Genomic DNA, 22050 nt, shown 5'->3' on the forward strand with positions numbered 1-22050 from the left:
CAACGTTGCAGGCTTAGATTTGAGTGTTGACTGTTTTTCACATGGCCAACTGTATGTCGCTCTTTCAAGAGTAACCTCTAGAGAAAACATGTTTGTATTGTCTAATGACAAGAAGGCTATGAACGTTGTATATAAAGGCATTCTGTAATATAGTAATTGTTGTAAAAATAAAATAAATACATATGTAAAAATGCAAAAAGGTAATATGCAAAAATGTAGGGTATGAATTTAGATATCCCAAAGATAGCAGGAAATCTTCATGCTATAAAGAAAGGGGGATTGTTTTACTCCAAATTTAATGCGGGCGGGCCACGGGCAGTAATGAATAAGCCAAAACTACTGGATCGATTTTAATCATTTTTTCAGTGAGTGACATAGGGTATATATTTTATACCCGTGCGAAGCTGGGCGGGTTGCTAGTAAAGTATAAAGGAAGATCCACGAAATATTAGCTCATACATATGTGCTCATAATTTATTTGAACTAGAAAGTAAGTGTCCCATTTTGAGTGTGAACCTTCTAAGAAGGAGCCTAATCTATGAAATGAATTTTTTACTTTTTAGTTACGAATAAAACGATTTTAGTTTTTGCATATTTATCTTCATCGAAGAGTGTTTATAAATAAATATAGAAAACTTAATTTATGTCTCAGTAAAAGTGTAGAAAATAAATTGGTTTTTATACGTGAGGTGTCCAATTTTGAGTGTGACTCACTGTAAATGGTACAATAATTTTCCGACTCTGGTAAGGAAGAGATTTTTAATTGCTAAAATCTTATCTGGTAATCTGATATTAAGGTGGGGTGTAACTTTAGCTAAATGGTTACCTAAAGAGAGGCGTCAAATCCCCAGCTGTACCCACGAAGGAAGGAAATTTGGAGCGTCGAGCAAATATACATAAAAAAAAAAATGTTAAAAATCGTAGTAAACTAAATGAGCCTGATTATTTACGATCCATTTACCATCATATTTCACTTGCTAATTAAATTTGTAATTTTTTTATTCTTTGTAAAATTAGGTATATTCTAATATCTTTTATTGAAAAATTTGTTTTATGTATGTGGCTTTATCAGACTCTTAAAAAACAAGAAACAAAAAAAAAACAATTTTTCAACACCAAAATAAATTTCTAGGCCAATATGACCCAAACATCGGCGCGGTTTGAGACCTAATCTAAACAACTTTCACATAAACCACGAGAATTTCAAGTCTGGGGATTTTGTTTTAGAAATTTTTATATTGGGGATTTCAAGCCAAACTCGGTTAACTTGGTAAGGTTAAAGGTTAGGTTAGGACAAGTGGACGCCCTTGTGAAGGCCTCGCTTGAAAAAATATTCAAAACCGTGCGTTGTGATACCATACAGGGGAAAGGAGGAGGAAGGAAAGAAGGGGCCTTGGGATTAGAGGATGACGTCCATGTACTTAAGGCAACGACCAACGGTGGCTAATTTACGTTCGTATAGATAAATAAACAAAAAAAACAACGAACGAAAAATATAAATAATCGAGACATAAATTAAAAATGGATAAATAATCAATATTAAATTAGAAATTGGTAAGTAATCGATAATAAATTAAAAGTCGACAAATAATCGATACATGAACTAAAAATATATAAATAATCTAAAATCTATATTAAAAATAGGTGAACAATCGATATTAAATTAAAAATTGGTAAGTAATCGATAACAAATGAAAAATCGATATTAAATTATAAATTGGTAAGTAATCGCTAATACATTTTAAATCGATAATTAATTAAAAATCGATAAATAATCGATAACAAATGAAAAATCGATATTAAATTATAAATTGGTAAGTAATCGCTAATACATTTTAAATCGATAATTAATTAAAAATCGATAAATAATCGATGCATAAATAAAAAATAAATAAATAACTGATAATAAATTCAAAATCGATTGATAATCGGAAATAAATTTCAAATCGATATTTGATTAATAATAAATTTAGAATCGATGACCCCTTTCTACATTTTACTTGACGCGAAGTATTGAAATTTTTGCATTGTATTTTTTTAAATTTGATCGATAAATAATGCAAAAACCGAAGGACAAATCATCGCAAAAGGCATAGTATGAGAACTTATAACAGATAAAGCATCGGTAAATAAGACTATCTATGCTATCCGATTTCAATCTGTTCTATTGCATAAATCTTCTCGCTAATTTATTTAGTGATAAGTATTTCGGTCTTCCTCGAAATATCACTGATATGTACAGTTAAAAGTATATTTAGCTCAAAAAAACCATAATAAGAGTTGGTTGGGTTGCAAGTTTGTTAATTAATTTGACTGAAGTTGTTTCTTTTATGATTGATTTGATTTACTTGCCGATTTCATTGATTTTGTTATATTCAAAATAATAAATAAAGCCATGAATTGAAAAATGTTCTACTGAACTGACCTTTTATAACTAAAACAAGGCGAATCTATTAAGGGTGGCGTTGGTAAATCGGCTGAGTCGTTTTTTTTTTCTTTCGCCGCGACCACGTGGCTGTCAGCTCAGAATGAAACAAGGCGAATTCATTATTGTTCTCTAGTTTCTCAGTACTTTGCTTTAACAATCAAACGTGCAAAACATTGTTGTTGGTCTAGTGCCACCACTTTAATGAATGCGCCTTGAACTAAAGCATCTGACTGTATTTTAGTGAGTTTGGCTGATAGACTACTAGGCGTGGGAAAGGGTCTCAAACACCACATATAATAGATTTTGGAAAAATGAGTCTGTAGGTAACGGCTTAGGTACATTAGTAGTTTAGTTTACGGAAAAGATAGTAAACTGGTTTAATGAGGAATTTATTTACTAACTTTTTACACTTAATTTGATTACTTGCTAATTTTACTCTATTTCAGTGTTCAATAATTTATTTTTATATTTTTAGAAATTCTTTCAAGTCCATTAACATTTTTCAAGCACTAAAAATTAAATATTGCAATCTTGAAGTTTACATTGTTTGAAATACCTTTACTATTTACAAGTCTGGCAAATTTAATATAAACAGTAAACTTTATGGCAGATAGCTTATGTTGTCCGTACAAATTTAAAGTTTTTAATTATGTAAATATTCAAACTCAACTCACTCATTTCACAGAAAAGTTACAAGAAAGACGCTTTCACTCATCAACAGTAAACAGAATATCACCTACTGAATTAGCTTAAAAGTACAAACATTTATACCTAGTAATAATATATTCACAACACACATACCTACAAACAAACACATACTGTCCATTATGTTTACAAAAGTCTCATTAGCTCTATATTGCTCACCCTGTTTTATCCCTGTTACTAACTGTTAAATGGTCTGTAAGTCGGTCGGTCACTCACCTCCTCTTTTAGCTGCGCCATTAGCAGCGCGTAAAATTCGCCTTCAGCACGATTACCTTTTACGTTCTACTTTTTATTTTTACACCAACACCTTCACAATCTCCGCGCAAACACTGCGTTCTGCCTATGCAAATACAACACCCATCCCGCCTTTTGCGCCGCTCAGCATACAACGCGCGGCGCTTCCAAAAATTCAGCAATTTTAAACTAATTCCGTTTCCATTTCCGTCACAACCGGCATAGCCTCCACGATGGTCGTGGTTGCCACCGTTACCGAATCTCACGGAATATATGTCGTCGTCAGCGATGCAGCATCCGCACTCGATACACAGCAAACCAATGCCGAAGCGGCGCGTTTTGGTCAAATCGCAGACACTTGCTCCAGTTCGGCTGATGAGCGGCCTGAATTCATCATCACCACATTTTTCGCCGCATAATCGGTTACGAAACGATCGCTATTGCGTGGATGTATGTTGCCGACTTCTTGCCGACAACACCATGGATTTCTTGTGGTCAGTATACGTTTGAAAGCATCACGAAATTCCTTATTGAAGATGGAGTAAATTATGGGATTGAAGGCTGAGTTGGAGTACCCAAGCCATGAGAGTATTTTGAATGTTTGGCCGCCGATGCAAGTTTTACAGAAGGCGGCCACTATGTTGACGCAAAAGAACGGCACCCAACAGATTAGGAAGACGCCCATGATGACGCCAACCGTGACGGCGGCCTTGTGATCGGACACATGGTAGGGCGAACTGTGGTGCAGATTGCGCACTTTGAACTTTTTCGGTTGATTTTTGTTGCGTCGTATACTCTTGTAGCGTTGCTTTTCGGCCACCTCACCAGGACGTGTGACCGCCTTAATGGACTTTACGTGCTTCTGAGCGTAACAGTAGAGTCTGGAATGAGATGGAAATGAGAGAAAATGCAATGGTTAAAAAATGGTGGTTACAACGTGTGCAGAGTTTTACAAAAAAATTTCAAATTATTACAATAGTTTTTCACGGAAATACAACAAATATTAAAATTTGTATTTTATAATTAATCTTCAGCTGTCAATGAAAATAGCATTCTTCTATCTAGAATATAGAATCTTCAAAATAATAGCCATCGCTAGCGACACATTTTTCCCATCTCTCAGGCAATTTGTGGATGCCGCGCCAAAAAAATTATCCGCAAACTAATCATCGAGCCATTTTTTGTCTTCTTCGTGAGAATTGAGTCGCTGCTCGGAAAGTACGTGGCTCATCGATGCAAACAAATGATAATCGGAAGGCGTCAAGTCTGGTGAGTAAGCCACATGCACGAGCGGTTCCCAATCGACGTCTCCACCAATTCCCGGGTCGCTCTTGTTCGATGTGGCGGTGCATTGTCATCAAAAATAATTACTTTGTGACGCTGATCGGCATATTTTGGCCGTTTTTGGCTTATAGCGCTGTTCAAATCGGCCAATTGACGTTGGTAGCGTGCACCGTCAACTGTTTCACCTGGTTTTAATAGCTCGTACTAAATCATACCACACTGATCCCAGAAAGCATTTGCCTTGCGGCCGAAGCGATGTGGTTTGGCCGTTGTTTTTGGCTTGTGGCCGGGCGGACCATACCATCGTTTACGCTTGGGATTGAAGAAATACACCCATTTTTCATCACCCGTAATGATTCGATGCAAAAAAGACGTCCTTTTGAACCGGGAGAGCACCATTTCACAAGTGGTTTCACGATGTCCGCAAATCGTAGTTTGAAGGCTCGAAATTCGACATTTTTAAGAGCGACAAAAATGCATTGTTGTATGAAACGTAACAAACAATGAACTGAATATTGTTGACAGATGACATACGAAAAAAACAAGACCTTTGGGAAGGTTTAAAAATAGTCTTAGCGACATCTAGGGACTAATAGCTGAAAGTCTCATCTCATAGGTATATGCATATAAACTAAGACTTGAATGAAAATACTGAATTTCACCTACACATCAGGCGTTTTTTCGAAAGAAGGAAAATTTCGAAGGATCCTTCGCTCTCCCCATGATCTATAAGTATACTTACATATGCAGTCACTCACACTTTTTTCGATACAGATACGAAAGTGTTCTATATTTCATAAAAATTGCATGGTGGCAAAACAGAGCAAAAAAAAGCATACAGAGAATTCTCACCACAGCTTAAATGATACAGTTAAAACAGAGTCACTATGTATCTTTAATTTTTGAAATTTTGAGGATATCCTTTTCTGGATATCCTTTATTACCAATTACAGCTTGAAGTCTATGTGACATGGAGCCAACCACTTTGTTTTGAGTATTCTGGACTAATTGGGTTCCACTCTTCAAGTAACGCCTTTATACAATCAGATTTGTTATGGATGCCATATTTTCTTTTAGTTTATTTGCCTTGAAAACTAACAACAAATTTACACTAACGATTTACAAAAACAAAAAAATCGTACAATACTTAACTTAAGTCTAGAACTTAAGTCTACGGCTACCTCACTACTGCAGCGCCTTTGAACCTGAGACAACAACTAGAAAACAAACTGCGTTGTGGGTCACAAACTCGTCTATTACAGCACCACCGGTGACTATCTACTCTGATAATCAAGCTGCCATAAAATCTTTACAGTGCAATAATATTGTAAATATAAAGTAACAATTGAATACTTAATAAGTTAGCTAAGCAGTGCACCACGAACGAAAAAAAGAATATTCAGCAAAGAATTTTAAAAATGTAAAACAACTTTTAAAGGGTCGAATCATTTAGCTATTTACTTCACCAATTTACAAAAAAAAAATGAGCAGCATTTAATTTGACGAAATTGATACATATGACTATTTACAGTCGGCATCAATAGAGCGCTTAAAATCTAGTTTTTGGGACATATTTAATGGCACAACTTATAAACACCCCTAAAGAACCCGCCTACTTTAAAAACGCCAAGTCATTAGTCAAGAAATTGTACAAAATAGCCGCCCTATCCCACACCAGTGGCAAAACTCATCCCATACCAATTGATTTATCAACTTCGCTTAAAACTTTGACGCCGAATGTAAGCATTGTAACAATAACATAAAAAATGTTCACGCGTTTTTTAGTACGCGTTTTTGAGCCACACACGTAAGCGTAGCAGTTAAACTAGTGGGAAGAATTAAATACGATAATAAATTGTCTTTGAACTCTGTAAAACGTCGAAAAAATATTGTACGAATGTTGCTTTTTATACTTTGACCTTGGGCGCTTTTAGTGCTACCAGATGCCAACTGGCATTTCCATTGAAAAGTTTGACATATTTTATCATAAATTTTGATGTGCGAGTTATATTAGTGTTGTTTACAGTGACTTTAAAAATTCATTTCGGCAAAAACATCGAACTAAACCATGAACACATTGATGTAATTGTTATTCACAATTTTCGATGTGAATTAACAAGATCAGAATGCATCGATGAACTAAGGCGAGCAAACATCACCCTTAGCAGCGGAAAAAAAGTCTGCAATGAACTTTCCCGTGGTCGCTTGGTGCTCACTGCCAAATTCCATGTATGTTGTCCAAAACCAGTTGGTGTACCAGAAAATATCGATGCTCTGCGCGAAGTTATTGAGCAAGATCGTTATGTCATATATCGTGAGGTTCTCAATCAGCTTAGATATTAGTATGGCAAACATCAATGGGATTTTGTACGATCACTTGTGGTAAACAACGTGTTTGTTCACGTTGGACTATACAGAAATGAAAAAAAAAAAACGCACGAAAAGAGATTCTCGCCATTTGATATAATAAAATACTTAAAAAATACGATCGTGGTATATCAAGAGTTGTGTACAAATTCTACACGTGCCCGACACTAAAAAACAGTACACTGTTTGGGTGTTCTAAGATGAGGCAAATCTAACAAAAGTCTACCATCGACCAAATATTCACAATACACCAAATCTTGGAAAAGACCGATTAAAGGAGAATCGACACACACCATCTATTCATCGACTTCAAAGCTTCAATCGATAGTACGAAAAGGAGTTTCCTGTATGCCGCGATATCTGAATTTGGTATCCCCGCAAAACTAATACGGCAATGCAAGATGACGTTGCTCAACACCAGCAGCGCCATTAGAATTGGGAAGGACCTCCCCGAGCCGTTTGATACCAAACGAGGTTTCAGACAGGGTGACTCGCTGTCGTGTGATTTCTTCCACCTGATGTTGGAGAGCATCGTACGAGCCGCAGAACTTAATCGCTCAGGCACAATATTTTATAAGAGCGTAATTGTTGGCGTATGCCGATGATATTGACATTATCGGCCTTAACAACCGCGCTGTTAGTTCTGTCTTGTCCAAACTGGTTAAAGAGGCAAAGCGAGTGGGTCTGGTGGTCAACGAGGACAAAATGAAGAACCTCCTGTCTTCAAGCAAACAGTCGGTGCACTCGCGTATTCGGCATTAAGACCGATAACAGTGTCAGCCTTGAACTCCAACGTAGAATCTCTCTTGCCAACAAGTGCTACTTTGGACTAAGTAGGCAACTGAGTAGTAAAGTCCTCTCTCGACGAACAAATCAAACACTCTATAAGACTTTTATCATACCATCTCCATACCATCTCCTAGCGTATGGTGCAGAAGCGTGGACGATGACAACATCCGATGAAGCGACGCTTGGAGTGTTTGAAAGAAAGATTCTGCGTAAGATTTTTGAACCCCTGCACTTTGGTAACGGCGAATGGAACACGATGAGCTGTATGAGCTTTACGACGACATAGACATAGTGCAGCGAATAAAGATCCAGCGGCTTCGTTGGCTGGGTCATGTCGTCCGAATGGATACAAACGCTCCGGCTCTGAAAGTATTTGATGCGGTACCACCTGGTGGTAGCAGAGTAAGAGGAAGGCCTCTTCTGCGTTGGAAAGATCAGGTGGAGAAGTACTTGGCTTCACTTGGTGTGTCCAATTGGCGCCGGTTAGCACGAGAAAGAAACGACTGGCGCGCTTTGTTAAACTCGGCCAAAATCGCGTAAGCGATTATCGCGCCAATTAGGAATAAGAAATCTAACAAAAGTTGTTTGCTCGTGAAGCCCGTCGAAGTAAATGGTCGCCTGTTTTTTGATATTAATCATCATGTGGCTCCAATGGCATTAGGGCAACGTAAAATGGGCAGTTCTGAATAGTATACAATCATTACTTGTCACGTGTTGATGTTAAGTGCTTGATGAAAGAGTCGAATCATTTTTCACCAACACAATGCGGAGCTCTTATACATCGAGGCTGGCAAAGCGATTTTCGACAAATAAAATCATCGAACTGAAAGTTTGTACCAAATTCCAATTATTTTCTTTCTTCGTTCACAAAAGAGCTTTATTTTTTTGTATTTTTTGAAAATTGCCGTATGTAATATTATGAATTGCATATTTTTAACAGAGCTCAGAATTATAAATGTGGGCCTTCAATTTCGAAAAATATTCAAAACACCATAACTTTTCTGTGTGAAATTAGTTTTTATTGATTTCAAAGACAAAATTGTTCAAAAATGATATCAATTGTAACATATCGCACCCAAAATACAAAAGGGGCACAACTCAAAATTTTCCTCACTCGAGCTTGACTTGTTTACAGTGGCACAGAAAACAAACTATGTGACATATCACGCTGAAATTTGCCATGTAAGCTTATAACAGTCCTACCAAAAAACAAAAAATTTATTTTTGCCATATGTCATCCGCGGACCGTTTTATTGATAACGTCTCGTTCATATTTGAGCTTCTGCTCATTTTGAGTTGTGACCCTTTTGTATTTACGGTGCGATATATTCACTTTAGCTCAATAAGACCACCTTCTGCCTTGACTATAGCCTTCAAGCGGTCAAAAAATTAGTTGGAAGCTGCACGAATGTGATCTTCAGGTATTTGGGTCCACTCTCGTATAATCCCTTTTTTCAGCATATTTTTTAGTCCTCAGCTTGCTCTCCAAAATGGACTAGATGGAATAGTCCATCGGATTTGCGTCTGGCGAATTCGAAAGCCATTGTGTGGACAAAATGAAGTGTGGAACATGAGTTTTTAAGCATTCTTGGTTCACACGAGCTTTATGATATGGTGCCGAGTCCTGTTGGAACGTCCATGGTCTACGATCGAAATGTTTGCGTGTCCACTGCTCTAAAGCAGCTTCTAAAACATTTTCCCGATAATAAGTCGCATTCACTTTGAGACCAGGCTCCATAAAAACGATTGGAGAGCGTCTATCAGCGGTCACTGCGGCCCAAACCATTACTTGCGATGGGAAATTGCTTTGAGTGGCCATACGTAGGCTCAAATTCTCGTATGAGCGTTCGGTAAAGTAAACAGGATCGTTTTGAGTGTTTATGAACAACTCAATTGGGAAATTTTTTTCATAAGAAAACACAATGTCAGGAAATTCGCCACGTTCGTGCAAGCGCAACAACTCCTTTGCGATACCCAAACATTTTATTCACTTTGAGGTGGCTGCGCTCACGAACAATGGCTGGTTGTGATTTTCCTGGCAAATATAACGCAATCACACTATTACGTTTGAATTCCATCACAGAAAAAAAATTCAACAAAACTGAGACGCAAATGCTTTCGATGGCTTATAAACAATATATTCAACTGTCACTAGAACAATTTTGACGTTGATGTCATGAGCTGTTTTACAGATGCAAGCAGTGTGAAGTATGTTATTATTCCACAGCCTGCTATCTGATGCATCATCAGCCAGATTTAGATTTAATTTCCTTTCCTTGTCCTGAACTGCTTTGGCTAAAAGATTTGCCTTTGTAAATATTTAATTTTTGAGAATCTAGAATCTCAAATAAGTCGAATAAGGTCTTAGGAATATATCTTAGGTGAAGTTGTAATGCATACAAATGACAATTTGGAAAACCAGTTTCTAAAAGGATATCACAATAAGACGGCAGACAAATTCAATATTCTTTTTTCTAGTTTTATCACCTACATGAAACAGTTCAAAACCCCAAATTTGAGTGGCGTAACTTTGTATTGCTCCATTTTGTTGATAATTTTATTTTATCTTTGGCCAGAAAAGTGATGAGTGGGCGGCGTGTAACATTTGGTGGCAAGGCATGTCAAACATGTTCACGGTTGGCTTGAAGTTGGACGGAAGGGTTGGTGGGGAAGTGTTCTGCGAGGAGCTCCCAATCAAAATCAAATTTATGCTTCTGGACCACTGTAGTGTTTTTCAAGAGAAAGTAGTCGCAATTAAAGAAGCAGTGGATGGTTTTGCTCGCTTCTGTAATTACTGTAAAGGATGCAAATATCTGTTTTGACAGCCAACCGGCAGTTGGAGCCTTAGACTCGTTATTTGTGCGTTCGAAACTAGTCGGGGAATGTTTGGCCTCTCTCTCGATTGCACCCGAATACTTCGATATCAAGCTGATTTGGGTTCCTGGTCACAGTGGCATAGAGGGAAACTGCTGGGCTGATGAGCTGGCTGGATAGGTAACTTTGGGGATGGTTTCGTTGCGAAATGAGGGGATTGGGGTTCTCTTAAGAACCAGTAGTATGCACCTGGTAAGATTTGCCTGGAGTTAACTCAGCGAGCGCTGACTAGTACGCAAACGTGCAAGGTCGCGAGATCCTTCTGGCCACGGGTAGATCGGGCCGATCGAGCCGATCGAGGAAACTCCAAGGGCTAAGAAAGTCGCATCTTTCGAGTTTGGTGGGTATCCTTACTGGGCATTGTCCGTTATCTGGTGAAGTTCATCAGTAGCTTGATGCGGCTAATTACGAACGTAAATTGGCCACCGTCGGCGCCGTCGTAAGTGCATGGTCACCATCCCCTAATGCCAAAGCTCCTTCTTCCCTCTCTTCTCCTTTCTCCTTTCCACTGTATGGTATCGCGACGAACGAGTTTTAAATATTTGTTCAAGTGTTCCCCAAGCATGGGCAGCCATTTAACCTGACCTAACTTACACCCGTCATAATTTTTTACCTGCATTAGTAAAGAATTTGTATATGATTTTAGCTAAGTCTCAACCTTTCCAGATTTTGCTTTATGAAGCTTATCTAAACTATCAGCCGACATTGGTAACGATACATAATATATTTTATGCGGTGAGATATTTGAATTAAGAAGCTTCTTAAATACGGACTAAATGCTTCTGCTGATATGCCAGACCTTGTGTCTGCGCCATCACTCTGCGCTACTATTAATCTCATTTATTCTTCGCTCCCGATCTTCATAATATGTATATCCTCTTGCTTATTGACGTGATAACGTCTTATAATTCGATTTAACAGGCTGCACGCACGAAAAAATGTGTCGTTACCTTGCTCATTAGTGTTACCTTGCTCTTTAGTGTTACCTTGCTCATTAGTGTTACCTTGCTCTTTAGTGTTACCTTGCTATTGGTAGATAGGGTCTCGAGATATAGGTCAAAACGTGGACCCGGGTAACCTTCGGACGTGTATGTACAATATGGGTATCAAATGAAAGCTGTTGGTGAATGCTTTATGATATGTTATGTTATGTTATGTTATGTTATGTTATGTTATGTTATGTTATGTTATGTTATGTTATGTTATGTTATGTTATGTTATGTTATGTTATGTTATGTTATGTTATGTTGTGTTGTGTTGTGTTGTGTTGTGTTGTGTTGTGTTATGTTATGTTATATTATGTTATGTTAATGTTAACTCATTCTCTATATCCATACAAAATATCTATCAAACAAATAAAATTAAAATTTTCTTTTGAAAAATGCAACCATTCAATCAGTATTTTCTTATGACGTTATCACGTTAAACTATCGTCAGTAAACCGACTTTACAGACAACCTCTTTTTTATATTTTTATTTATATTTTTTGTTGGCAGTAAGATATTCTTCTGTGTGTTCTATATTACATTAATTGCTTTGAGAAATTTTCTTATTTTCACTTGTACCATTTTAATGTTTTAACTATTAACTTCCTTGAAGTTTGCTTTTGCAAATTTCATCTTTTTAATTTATCATCTCCGTCAAGTCTCTTAAGCTCATTTCGTCTTACGCCCTCTTTTTTTTTGTTCAATTAATTTATAAGACGCACTGGTACAGTTCTACTTGCCCACTATCTGAACTCAATTTTTCTTAATTATTTACTAAAGGAGTAATAACTATAAATAATTAATCTCTAATTATAAATTACCTTTCGAATATATTTATTTCTAATTTACTTATTTCTATTAATTTAATTATTTTATTATGGCATAGATATTAATCTAATTATTATTATTCTTTTTTGTTTTTTGATTTAAAATTGAGTTCTGAGCCACTGTGCGCTATTAGTATGGTCCTATGCAGGTAACAGTAAATATGTAAGTGCAATTAGAGATATGGCATACTAAGCTTTTAGCACTTTTCTTTTCCCCAATTTTCATAATTCTGACATAAATTTTTCTTATGATTAAATAATAAAGATATGATATGATATTGCTCTTCTCCGAAAAGAAAAAGCGAACGTCTGGCAACTACAAAATGGATTTCATTATGACGTACATGCATTTGTACTCCAGCAAGCCATTGAGCAGCCAAAGCTCGCACACACAGGTAAGCGCCGGTGCATGTTCGTAAATACTCTGCCCGCGTGGCTAGGAAATTACAAATTGCTGCAGGCGGAAAGAGGTCGGACGGGCGCGTTCATTCGTGTAACAGCCACACCTCTTACCTGCCAAATTCACGTTCTATACAACCTTTCGTTGGTCAAATTGGGCATGCTTCGAAGCAGAATTTGCAAGTTGCCTCTTTTGCTCACTTCAGCCCACTTCTGCCCATTTTTCCGATTTTTGTCCGTAGGGCAAAGAATAGTTGTTCATTCGATTCGCGAAAAAAAATAGCACAAGCATAGAAGAAAGCCGAAAAGCTTTCATTGAAAACGTGTACATGTGTGTGTGTATGTGTATAGGTAGTGCAGCAACAACCAAATTTACAATCAAGCCATGTTGCATTATGTTGCTGCAACGTGTGGCATACGTAAGGTGTGGCAACAATCCACTTTGCGTGGTTGGTATAGTTATGGCCTTAGCCAATTTGTAGCGAACCATAGCAGTCAACAAAGATCAGTGTAGGAGGAATTTATGTAAAGGGTTGTTCAATAGGTGCGCTTCAACTTTTTTTCGATAGGGAGGGCGAACGATGCAATATTTTTTATTTTTCGCTTGTCATTTGTAAACTTCATTAGTATACATTTCATCATGGAAGGCTACACACTTGAGCAACGATTGCAAATCGTGCAAATTTTTTATGAAAATAATCGTTCTGTTGCTGCTACTTTAAGAGCATTACGGCCATTTTACGGTCCATTTAACAAGCCGTCCCGTTTTGGGGTTATGTGAAGTCATTGGTCTACAGTAACATGCCGGCGACGATTTGTGAGCTGAGAGCTAATATTGAACGCGTAATTGCTGGAATTTCGGCCGATTTATGCAAAAGAGTGGTCGAAAATTGGGTTCAACGATTGGACTTCGTAAAACGTGCAAGCGGTGGTCGTGCAAAAGAAATCGAATTTCATACCTAAAAGTATATGTTCAAACTCGATAATAAAAAAAAAATTAGTTAAAAAAGTCAAACCGTTTGTGTTTTATTCAAAAAAGTTCAAAAGTTGAAGCGCTCTTACTGAAAAACCCTATACAACTATACGTACATATTAGGGATGTGATGTGCTTTTTGAATACCGAAATTCCCGGGACTAGTTGACTCAAAGCTCGGGATTGTTGAGAACAATTTTTTTCATTAGTGGAAACTAGTGAAATTATCATGTCCTACAAATGCTTCTTAGGTGCATGTTTGCTTTTCTTCTTTATAAATAATATTAATAAATATAGAAATTATAAAAAACTAAGGTGCGTTTCATAATCATAGGACCCCTTTGGGATACAATTTTTGAACTACCATAAGCTTGCTTTTACTTTTCGGCGTAGCTTTTATTTGGCATCATCAAGACTTCCATCAATTGTTTCTTATTTTTTAAAAAGGTTATATTTTCGGATGAAACAAATGGAACCTTGATGGACCCGATGGTTTTTTAAATTATTGGAGAGATTTGCGCAAGAGGTGGAGGTTCTGTTATGGCTTGGGGTGCATTTACATCAAAGGCAACTCTTGATAAACAGTTTGCATCATCGCGAATGAATAATGGGGACTACTAAAACGTTTTGGAAAATAGTCTCCTTCCTTTTATTCAGAATAATCGGGGAGTGCCCTTCGTTTTTCAGCAAGACAACGCCCGAATCCACGTAAGCATGGAAACAAGGCAGTATTTGACCGATTGTTCCATAGAAACTCTGGACTGGCCGGCGTGTTCTCCGGATCTAAACCCAATAGAAAACATTTGGGGTGTATTAGTCAGAAGAGTTTACGCCAACAATCGCAAATTTGTCAACGCCAACGAGCTTAAAATGGCAATTAAGGCAGAATGAGCTTCTCTAGATGTAAATTTGCTTAAAAAGTTAGCAGAATCGTTGAAAAAAAAATGATTTTGTGTGGCTAAAGCAAATGGTGCTTCCATATAATACTAAAATATTTTAGAATTTACAAAAAACGGAGAAGGGTTGACCGGTGTAGGTAAATGTCGGGCACAAACCGTGGCCACAACGTGCACTACCCCGAGCGTTTATCACACGCGCAAACGTAGTGATTCCAGAACCGCAGCTACGGCACAAATTATCGCAAGGCAATACCAAAAAATCCGACGCCGGAATCGATAGTACTTTATAGTACGCACAAGCACTAACCTGGTAACGAAAATGAGTGCCAAAAAGTAGGCACCAAAAAACGCCAAAAAAATTGGGACCAAAAAACGCCCCAAACAGTAGGCACCAAGAAAATATAACGTCAAAAAGTAGGCACCGAAAATATATTTCCTACAAATTTGCACCAACAAACCTGCGCCAAAAAGTAGGCAGTGTTATTTCTAGAAATTAGCAACCACAAGGAAAAACTCAGGAAAAATAGCCTAATAATGTATCTAAGATATATATAAGTTATAGCCCTCTCTCTTCTTTTCCTCTAAGTTATATCTATTTTTGCTCTCTCGCGGAACAAAAATGCCCAAAACGTTGCATGGCCTTGAAATTGTAGTCTCCATTCTCGCTCGTCCATCGACGCCTAAGAAGTTTCACTTCAAAAAAATTCGAAAAAAGTACACTTTTGTTAAACGATCATTTTAATTAAACAGTGTCTTATCATTTTGAAACACTTGGAGATACGATTTTGCTAAACATTTTATTTATATACTAAAAAAATTCTAAATTCTGTAATGAAACAGATAATTTTTGTTACTTTAATTGATGTGTAAAATTTCTATTTTCCTCTGAAATCTTTAATTTATTACTTGGAAAAATGAGGTGTGCCTTATGATTATGAAACGCACCGTATATATGATACAATTTTTTTTCTAATTAAAAATGCTCCATATGCATGAAATATTTTCTGGAAAATTTTTTTTAACAAAATTAAAAACCTCTTCATTTCAGCACGGTATTTCGGGATTACAAATTAAAATCCCGAAAGTTCTGCAGCCCCGAAATAGGGCAATATGTATTAAATAAACAAAATCTCGAAAATCCCAAAATAGGGGAAATCCCGAAAACTCATCGTCACATACATATTACTGTCTCTAGGTGCACACACCCACGCAGTGATTGCTATACCGGCACCCGCACACCAACGCACGCGGATCCGTTTGCTATATTTCCTCATAAAATACGTGCCCGAGCAAACGATGGCGCACTATTTTCAAAATAATAGGCAGCAGCAGCAAGAGCAGTGGTAATGACCAGAATAGTTGCATAGTTCTAACGTGGAATAACTTTATGCTCATTGGTGTGCGAATTAAAAATTAAATAAATAATGCCTTTTTGCGCTGCATCTTTGTGACTTAGTAACTTTTATGGAAAAATGTAATATAGTTGAAGTAGTCTCAAGTGGAAATTGAAATATACTGGCGGTGATTAGGAGAAAATGAAATTTCACAAAGAAATAAATGGCTGTGTGCACATTTTGAAGGATAAATGCATAACCTAAGCAACCTTAATGGTTTTCTACTTGAATTTAAATTCATGCGGTGCGAATTTTTAGCCAGTTAAAGGTAACCAAAGAAAAAAAAATTGAATAAGATTTTATGAGATACTAAATAAATAATTTAAGAACGAATATGAATATAAAAATATGTGTGCTAATTTAGATTATTCGTGGAAAATGCGTAGAGCTGCTTTAAAAATTATTTTTAATGAGTCATTCAAATGTGCAAACTGAGTACACTCGCCTGGTCTTGGATATTAACATAGAGGATCGGCTAATTCTTTCTAAATTCACAGCGAACAAAAATATTCTTTTGCATTCCTTTGCTTTGGTATACAAAACAAGATGAAAAAACGTCTTTTTGAAAAAAAATAAAATTTATTCCGGATTCAGAGAATACTCGTCCTACTTTACTCGGCAAGATTCTTGACTAAGGCGATAAACGCCCATAGAAATGGTTTACAAAATTAAGATTTTATTGCTGATTCCAATTTTTTTTTTCAATCGCAGGATCTCCTAGAAACACGCGTGACAAATTTAGGACTACTGTATACTTTTTTGCGGCTTTTGGTGGAATATATTTTCACTAGCAATGTTTGTTCCACAACTTTTCTTCTTCTTCTTAACGTCACAGTCCTCGGTGAACCATTGCTTCCTTCACAGCTTCTTGCCATCGATCTCGATTTAGAGCCACTTCCCTCCAACATTGCACGCACATTTTCCTATGATCAGCTTCCATATCTTCTAGCCACCTTTTCCTCGGGCATCCCCTTTCCCTTTCTCCAATTGGGTGAATATCTTGCGCCATTCTCGTTAATCGCTCCCTTGGCATTCTAGCCACATGTTCCAGCCATCTAAGTCATTGAGACTTAATAAATCTTTTACTTTTGTTAAACAAGAAAGTCTCAGATATGAGTGGTGTGAATACACTAAAACTGTACAATGGAAGCCAAATGGTGTTTAATATTGGGTAGTCGAAAAAGTCTTTTCGTATTTCTAATCAAACTTCAACTAATTTTTTTTTATATTCATAATGAACTTTATTAAACCAAATATGTACCATTATGGTCGACCACCTTTTGCCATTTTTCTTCTAGAGACATTATTCCATAGGTGTAAAACTTTTGTGGTTTCTCGGCGAAAAACTAATTTTCACAGGTTTCTCTTGAAGCCAATTTTACTCCATTAAGGGAGTTCTGCATTGACCGAAACAAATGGTAGTCCGATGGTGCAAGATCAGGGCTATATGGTGGATGCATCAAAACTTCCCAGCCAAGCTCTCCCAGTTTTTGCCGAGTTATCAAAGATGTGTGTGGCCTAGCGTTATCCTGATGGTAGACGACACCCTTTCTGCTGATCAGTTCTTGCCATTTTTTTTTGATTGCTTGCTTCAATATCATCAGTTGTTGACAGTAAAGTGTAGAATCAATCGTTCGAGCAGGCTGGAGCAACTCATAGTGGGTGATTCCTTTCCAATCCCACCAAATACACAGCATAACCTTTCGAGGCGTCAATCCTGGCTTTGCGACCATTTGTTGAGCTTAACCACCCTTGCACCATGATCTTTTTCGCACATTATTGACGTATTTGATCCACTTTTCGTCTCCTGTTACCATTCGCTTCTGAAATGGTCCGATTTCATTTCGTTTCAGCAAAGAATCGCAGATGTTAATTCGGTCCATTAATATTTGAGCTTCTTTTTGTAACCAGCCTTTTTTAAATGGTTCAAAATCGTTTGATGATGAATGTTTAGTGCCTTGGCGATGTCATGGCAGCTTATGTGACGGTCCTGGTCAATATTTTCCATAATTTCAACTACTTTTTCAACGATAGGTTGACCGGAGCGAGGTGCATCTTTCACATCGAAATTTCCAGAACGGAAGCGAGCGAACCATTGTTGTGCTACACGAACTGATACAGCATCGTCTCCGTAAACTTCACAAATTTCATTGGTGGCTTGCGTGGCATTCTTCCCTTTTTCATACAAAAATTTCAAAATATAGCGAATTTCTTCATTATTTTCACTCATTTTTGAACAGCTATAACTTTTTTTCAACTTCTCCGAATTAAAACGAGTATCAAGTCGGCTTCAGAAAGATTTACTTCACAGGCGACAATATATTCGATTTGACCGCTATTGTTCATTAATTTTAAACTCGAAGAGCAGAAGGAAGTTTACGCGTAGGTTGTCGACTTTAAAGCGGCGTTCGATATAGTATGAAGAAGCTAGTGAAGCTCTTAGAGTTCTAATCATCGACTTACATATATAGAGAGAATATAAGAAAAAATACGGAAAGCCAAACTTGAATCCAATTGAAATGTCTGCAGTCCTTCGTCTAGACTGCTCAGTAAGGCTGGATTTCCTTCGAAAACCTGATGGTTCATACACCATTACAAAACCGGAAGCGTTTAATGCTCTACTTGAAACCCGTTTTCCGGGTAGTAGAATATACAGTGGCATTAACAATAACGGTAGCAACGGTGGAACCTCTAGGTACAGCTGGTATATTGCTAGTCGGATAGTGACAAAAGAATCGATACGGTTTTCCTTGTCTTCCTTTGAGAACTTTAAGTCCACTGGACCTGACGGAATACATCCAGCAATGCTTAAAAAAGGAGGAGACAGGCTGATTGAGGCCCTGAAAAGGATCTTCATAGCCTGTCTTCCATTTAGTTATATACCATTCCAATGACGACGCGTAAGAGTAGTATTTAGTCCGAAACTAGAAAAAAATGACTATTACCTAGCAAAAAGTTAGACATCGTTCGTGTTGAAAAGTCTAGAACGAGTGGTGGAGAAACATATTCGAGTGGAGATATTGCCGAGTAGAAACCCACACGCGTACCAGAGTGGAAAATCATGTGAATTAGCCCTGCACGATCTTGTTAGTAAAATTGAAGCTGGGTTGGAAGCTGACGAATACACAATGGGCGTGTTCGTGGGCATTGAGGGGGCTTTTGATATTGCGACTTTCGGCTCAATATGTTGTTCTGCTGAACGACATGGAGTTAATCCACCCATTGTAAATTGGATTTATTCCATGCTCTCTGAGAGGCTGTTAACCACTGGTGAGAACAGTGACGAAATAATCAGCGTCTGGGCTAAGCAAGGATGTCCCGAAGGGTGTCTCCTTTCTCCGTTTCTCCGCTGCTGTGGTATTTGGTCGTAGACTCTCTACTAGCGGAGATGCAGGAACTCGGCTTTTATGTCCAAGCATATGCGGATGATGTCTAAGCGCTAACATCGGATAGATCCCTAAGGAGGTTTTGCACGAAAGTGCAGAGGATTCTGGACAACATCGATGACTAGTGCAGTGGACAAGGTTTTTTCGTTAATCCGAACAAAACAACCATAGTCTTATTCACGAGAAAACGGAAATTGGATGGACTCAGTCTTCCAACACTGAAAAGTGTGACACTTGGTCCTTCCCATGAAAAGTTAAATATTTAGGAGTAATCTTGCTCAATCGCGTATTGAGCATTTTTCAGCAATGCCGCAGAGCCTTTGGTAAAACTGGGGGTCTGAAACCTGCTGGGGTCCTATGGATATACACAGTACTTATAAGACCAATCACTACTTACGCTTCTGTGGTCTGGTGGCGACGGAGCATGGTTAAGTCCACACTCCGGGAACTATACAGGCTGCAAAGAAGTATATGTTTGTGCATCACAGGTGCCATGAGTACAACCTCTGGTGATGCCCTAAAAGCTATGCTTGATTAGCTCGCCTTGGAACAACAGGAAGCAATAAAAGCAATGTGTAGACTCTATAGATTTGGTTTCTGGCACGAAGACGGAACTTCGGGACACAGAGAAATCTTTAAGTTGCTATCTCAGCAGTATCCACTGTTTTTGGCACCTAAAGACGACCTGATACCCACATCTTCATTTGGAAGAAAATTTGGTGTCAGATCATTGCGTGAGCAATGGAGCAATCCAGAATGCATGCAGGGAGGTTTGACGGATATTTTCTTAACCGATGGGTCCAAGAATGAAATGTGGGTCTGGAGCTGGATGGTACTTAAACAATAGTAATAGGTATCACTATGCTATGGGGGAAATGGCAACTGTTTTCCAAACGGAAGTTTTTGCCATCCTGAAAGTAGCCGAATGGATAATCGAGAGGAGATGGAGCGGAAAAAGATTGGAGTTCTCAGTGAGAGTCAAGCTGCACTGAAGGCCCTGGAGAACGCGAAGTAGACTTCAAAGATTGTTCAAGAATGTAAGAAGAAGCTTCCATCTACTCTCTTTCCAGAGCTCTGAATACAATGGGCTTTTTAGCTTGAGTGCTTTAGGAGCCACCAAATATCCTTGTTTATTACATTTTTGTATCCCAAATTTGTATTTAACGAGCCTTTGATTATTGAAAAATCATAGAAAGCAATGAAGTGATATCAGCAGTAAAAGTATAATTTTGTTTAACATAAAATTTCCATAGCTACATTTTTCCTAGCACGCCCAAAAGTTATTATATTTTTCATATCAAATTCAAAATCTAATTGCGCTTTCATTGTATCCATTTCAATAAACTGCCTCTAATGGCAATAAATCCTTTCCTAAATTTCATTTCCATATTTACACTGTAATTTCAGTTTTCATCACACACCCACACACGCGTCAGTCTGTAAAATTAATTTTGAATCAAAAAACAAACAAAACAAAATCCTATTCATTTAAAAATTTGCGCAAATAAACAGAATCATGCAAATTCAGTGTGAATGAAATTCGGCTAAAACGCTGAAAAAAATTTATATTTTTATTTTCGTATATCAAATGGTAATGAAAAAATTCTCAAAGGAATACTTTCAAACTTTTTCCATAAAAAAGCCACATTTGGAAACCGCAATGATGGAAACAAAGTTGGAAACCAACAAACTATTCGTGCAGTGGAACTCGCCTAAAGGAGTGGGGCAAATAAATAGTGGGGAGGCAAGCAGCGAAAAACAAAAGCAAACGGTGCGAAATTTGTAAACCAGCGCACCATTCAGTAGAATTCAATTTGGACTGGCCGTTAATTTTTGGAATCAAGCAAACTCGATCAAACCAAACTTAGCAAAGCATCACAAGAATTGAGTGGTAAAATTAATTTTATTAAAAATGAATCAGTAAGTCAATACATTTCCAGCTTAAAACCTGATAAAAAGGGTGACTTTGGTAGTATACTAAATATTTGAAAAGACCAAACTGCATGTTGCGCCAGTCAGAAGAGATAATAATCCACGGGCAATGGACAAGGACAAAGCAACTACTTTCGCAAATCACTTAACAAAAACTCTCCAACACAACGAAAATCAATGTGACAATTTGTATACTCGTATTGTGAACGAAAATACCACTACTTCATTCAAAAGAGAAATAAAGCAACTAGGAGCTAAAATGCGCCTGGATTCGATTTAACAACAGCTGAGGTGTTAAAAAATACCCCATATAATTTTGGTTAAATTAGTAAAGTTATTTAATCTCCGAGCGTTTATCACTCGCACAAACGCAGCGATTCCAGGACCGCAGCAACGCCACAAATTACCGTAAGGCAATACCGGAATGGATAGCACTTTATAGTACGCACAAGCACTAGCCAGGAAACGGAAACAAGCGCCAAGAAGTGGGCACCAAAAAAAAAAAACTCCAAAAAAATTAGGACCAAAAAACGTCCCAAACAGTAGACACCAAGGAAAAATAACGCCAAAAAG

The 22050-nt window shown here is 37.5% G+C and overlaps 1 protein-coding gene across 1 annotated transcript in view; it reads right to left on the minus strand.

Annotated features, from left to right (window-relative positions):
- Nucleotides 1–2826: 2826 nt before the first annotated feature.
- LOC128855591 (dopamine receptor 1) overlaps nt 2827–22050 on the minus strand; it is a 188498-nt gene continuing 169274 nt past the window's right edge. The window contains exon 8 of the mRNA XM_054090622.1: nt 2827–4248. Within this exon, the coding sequence (XP_053946597.1) occupies nt 3711–4248 (538 nt within the window). The 3' untranslated portion in view covers nt 2827–3710. The remainder of the gene's footprint in view (nt 4249–22050) is intronic.

Source organism: Anastrepha ludens, chromosome 2 (assembly GCF_028408465.1).
Source record: "Anastrepha ludens isolate Willacy chromosome 2, idAnaLude1.1, whole genome shotgun sequence".
Taxonomy (NCBI): Eukaryota; Metazoa; Arthropoda; class Insecta; order Diptera; family Tephritidae; genus Anastrepha; species Anastrepha ludens.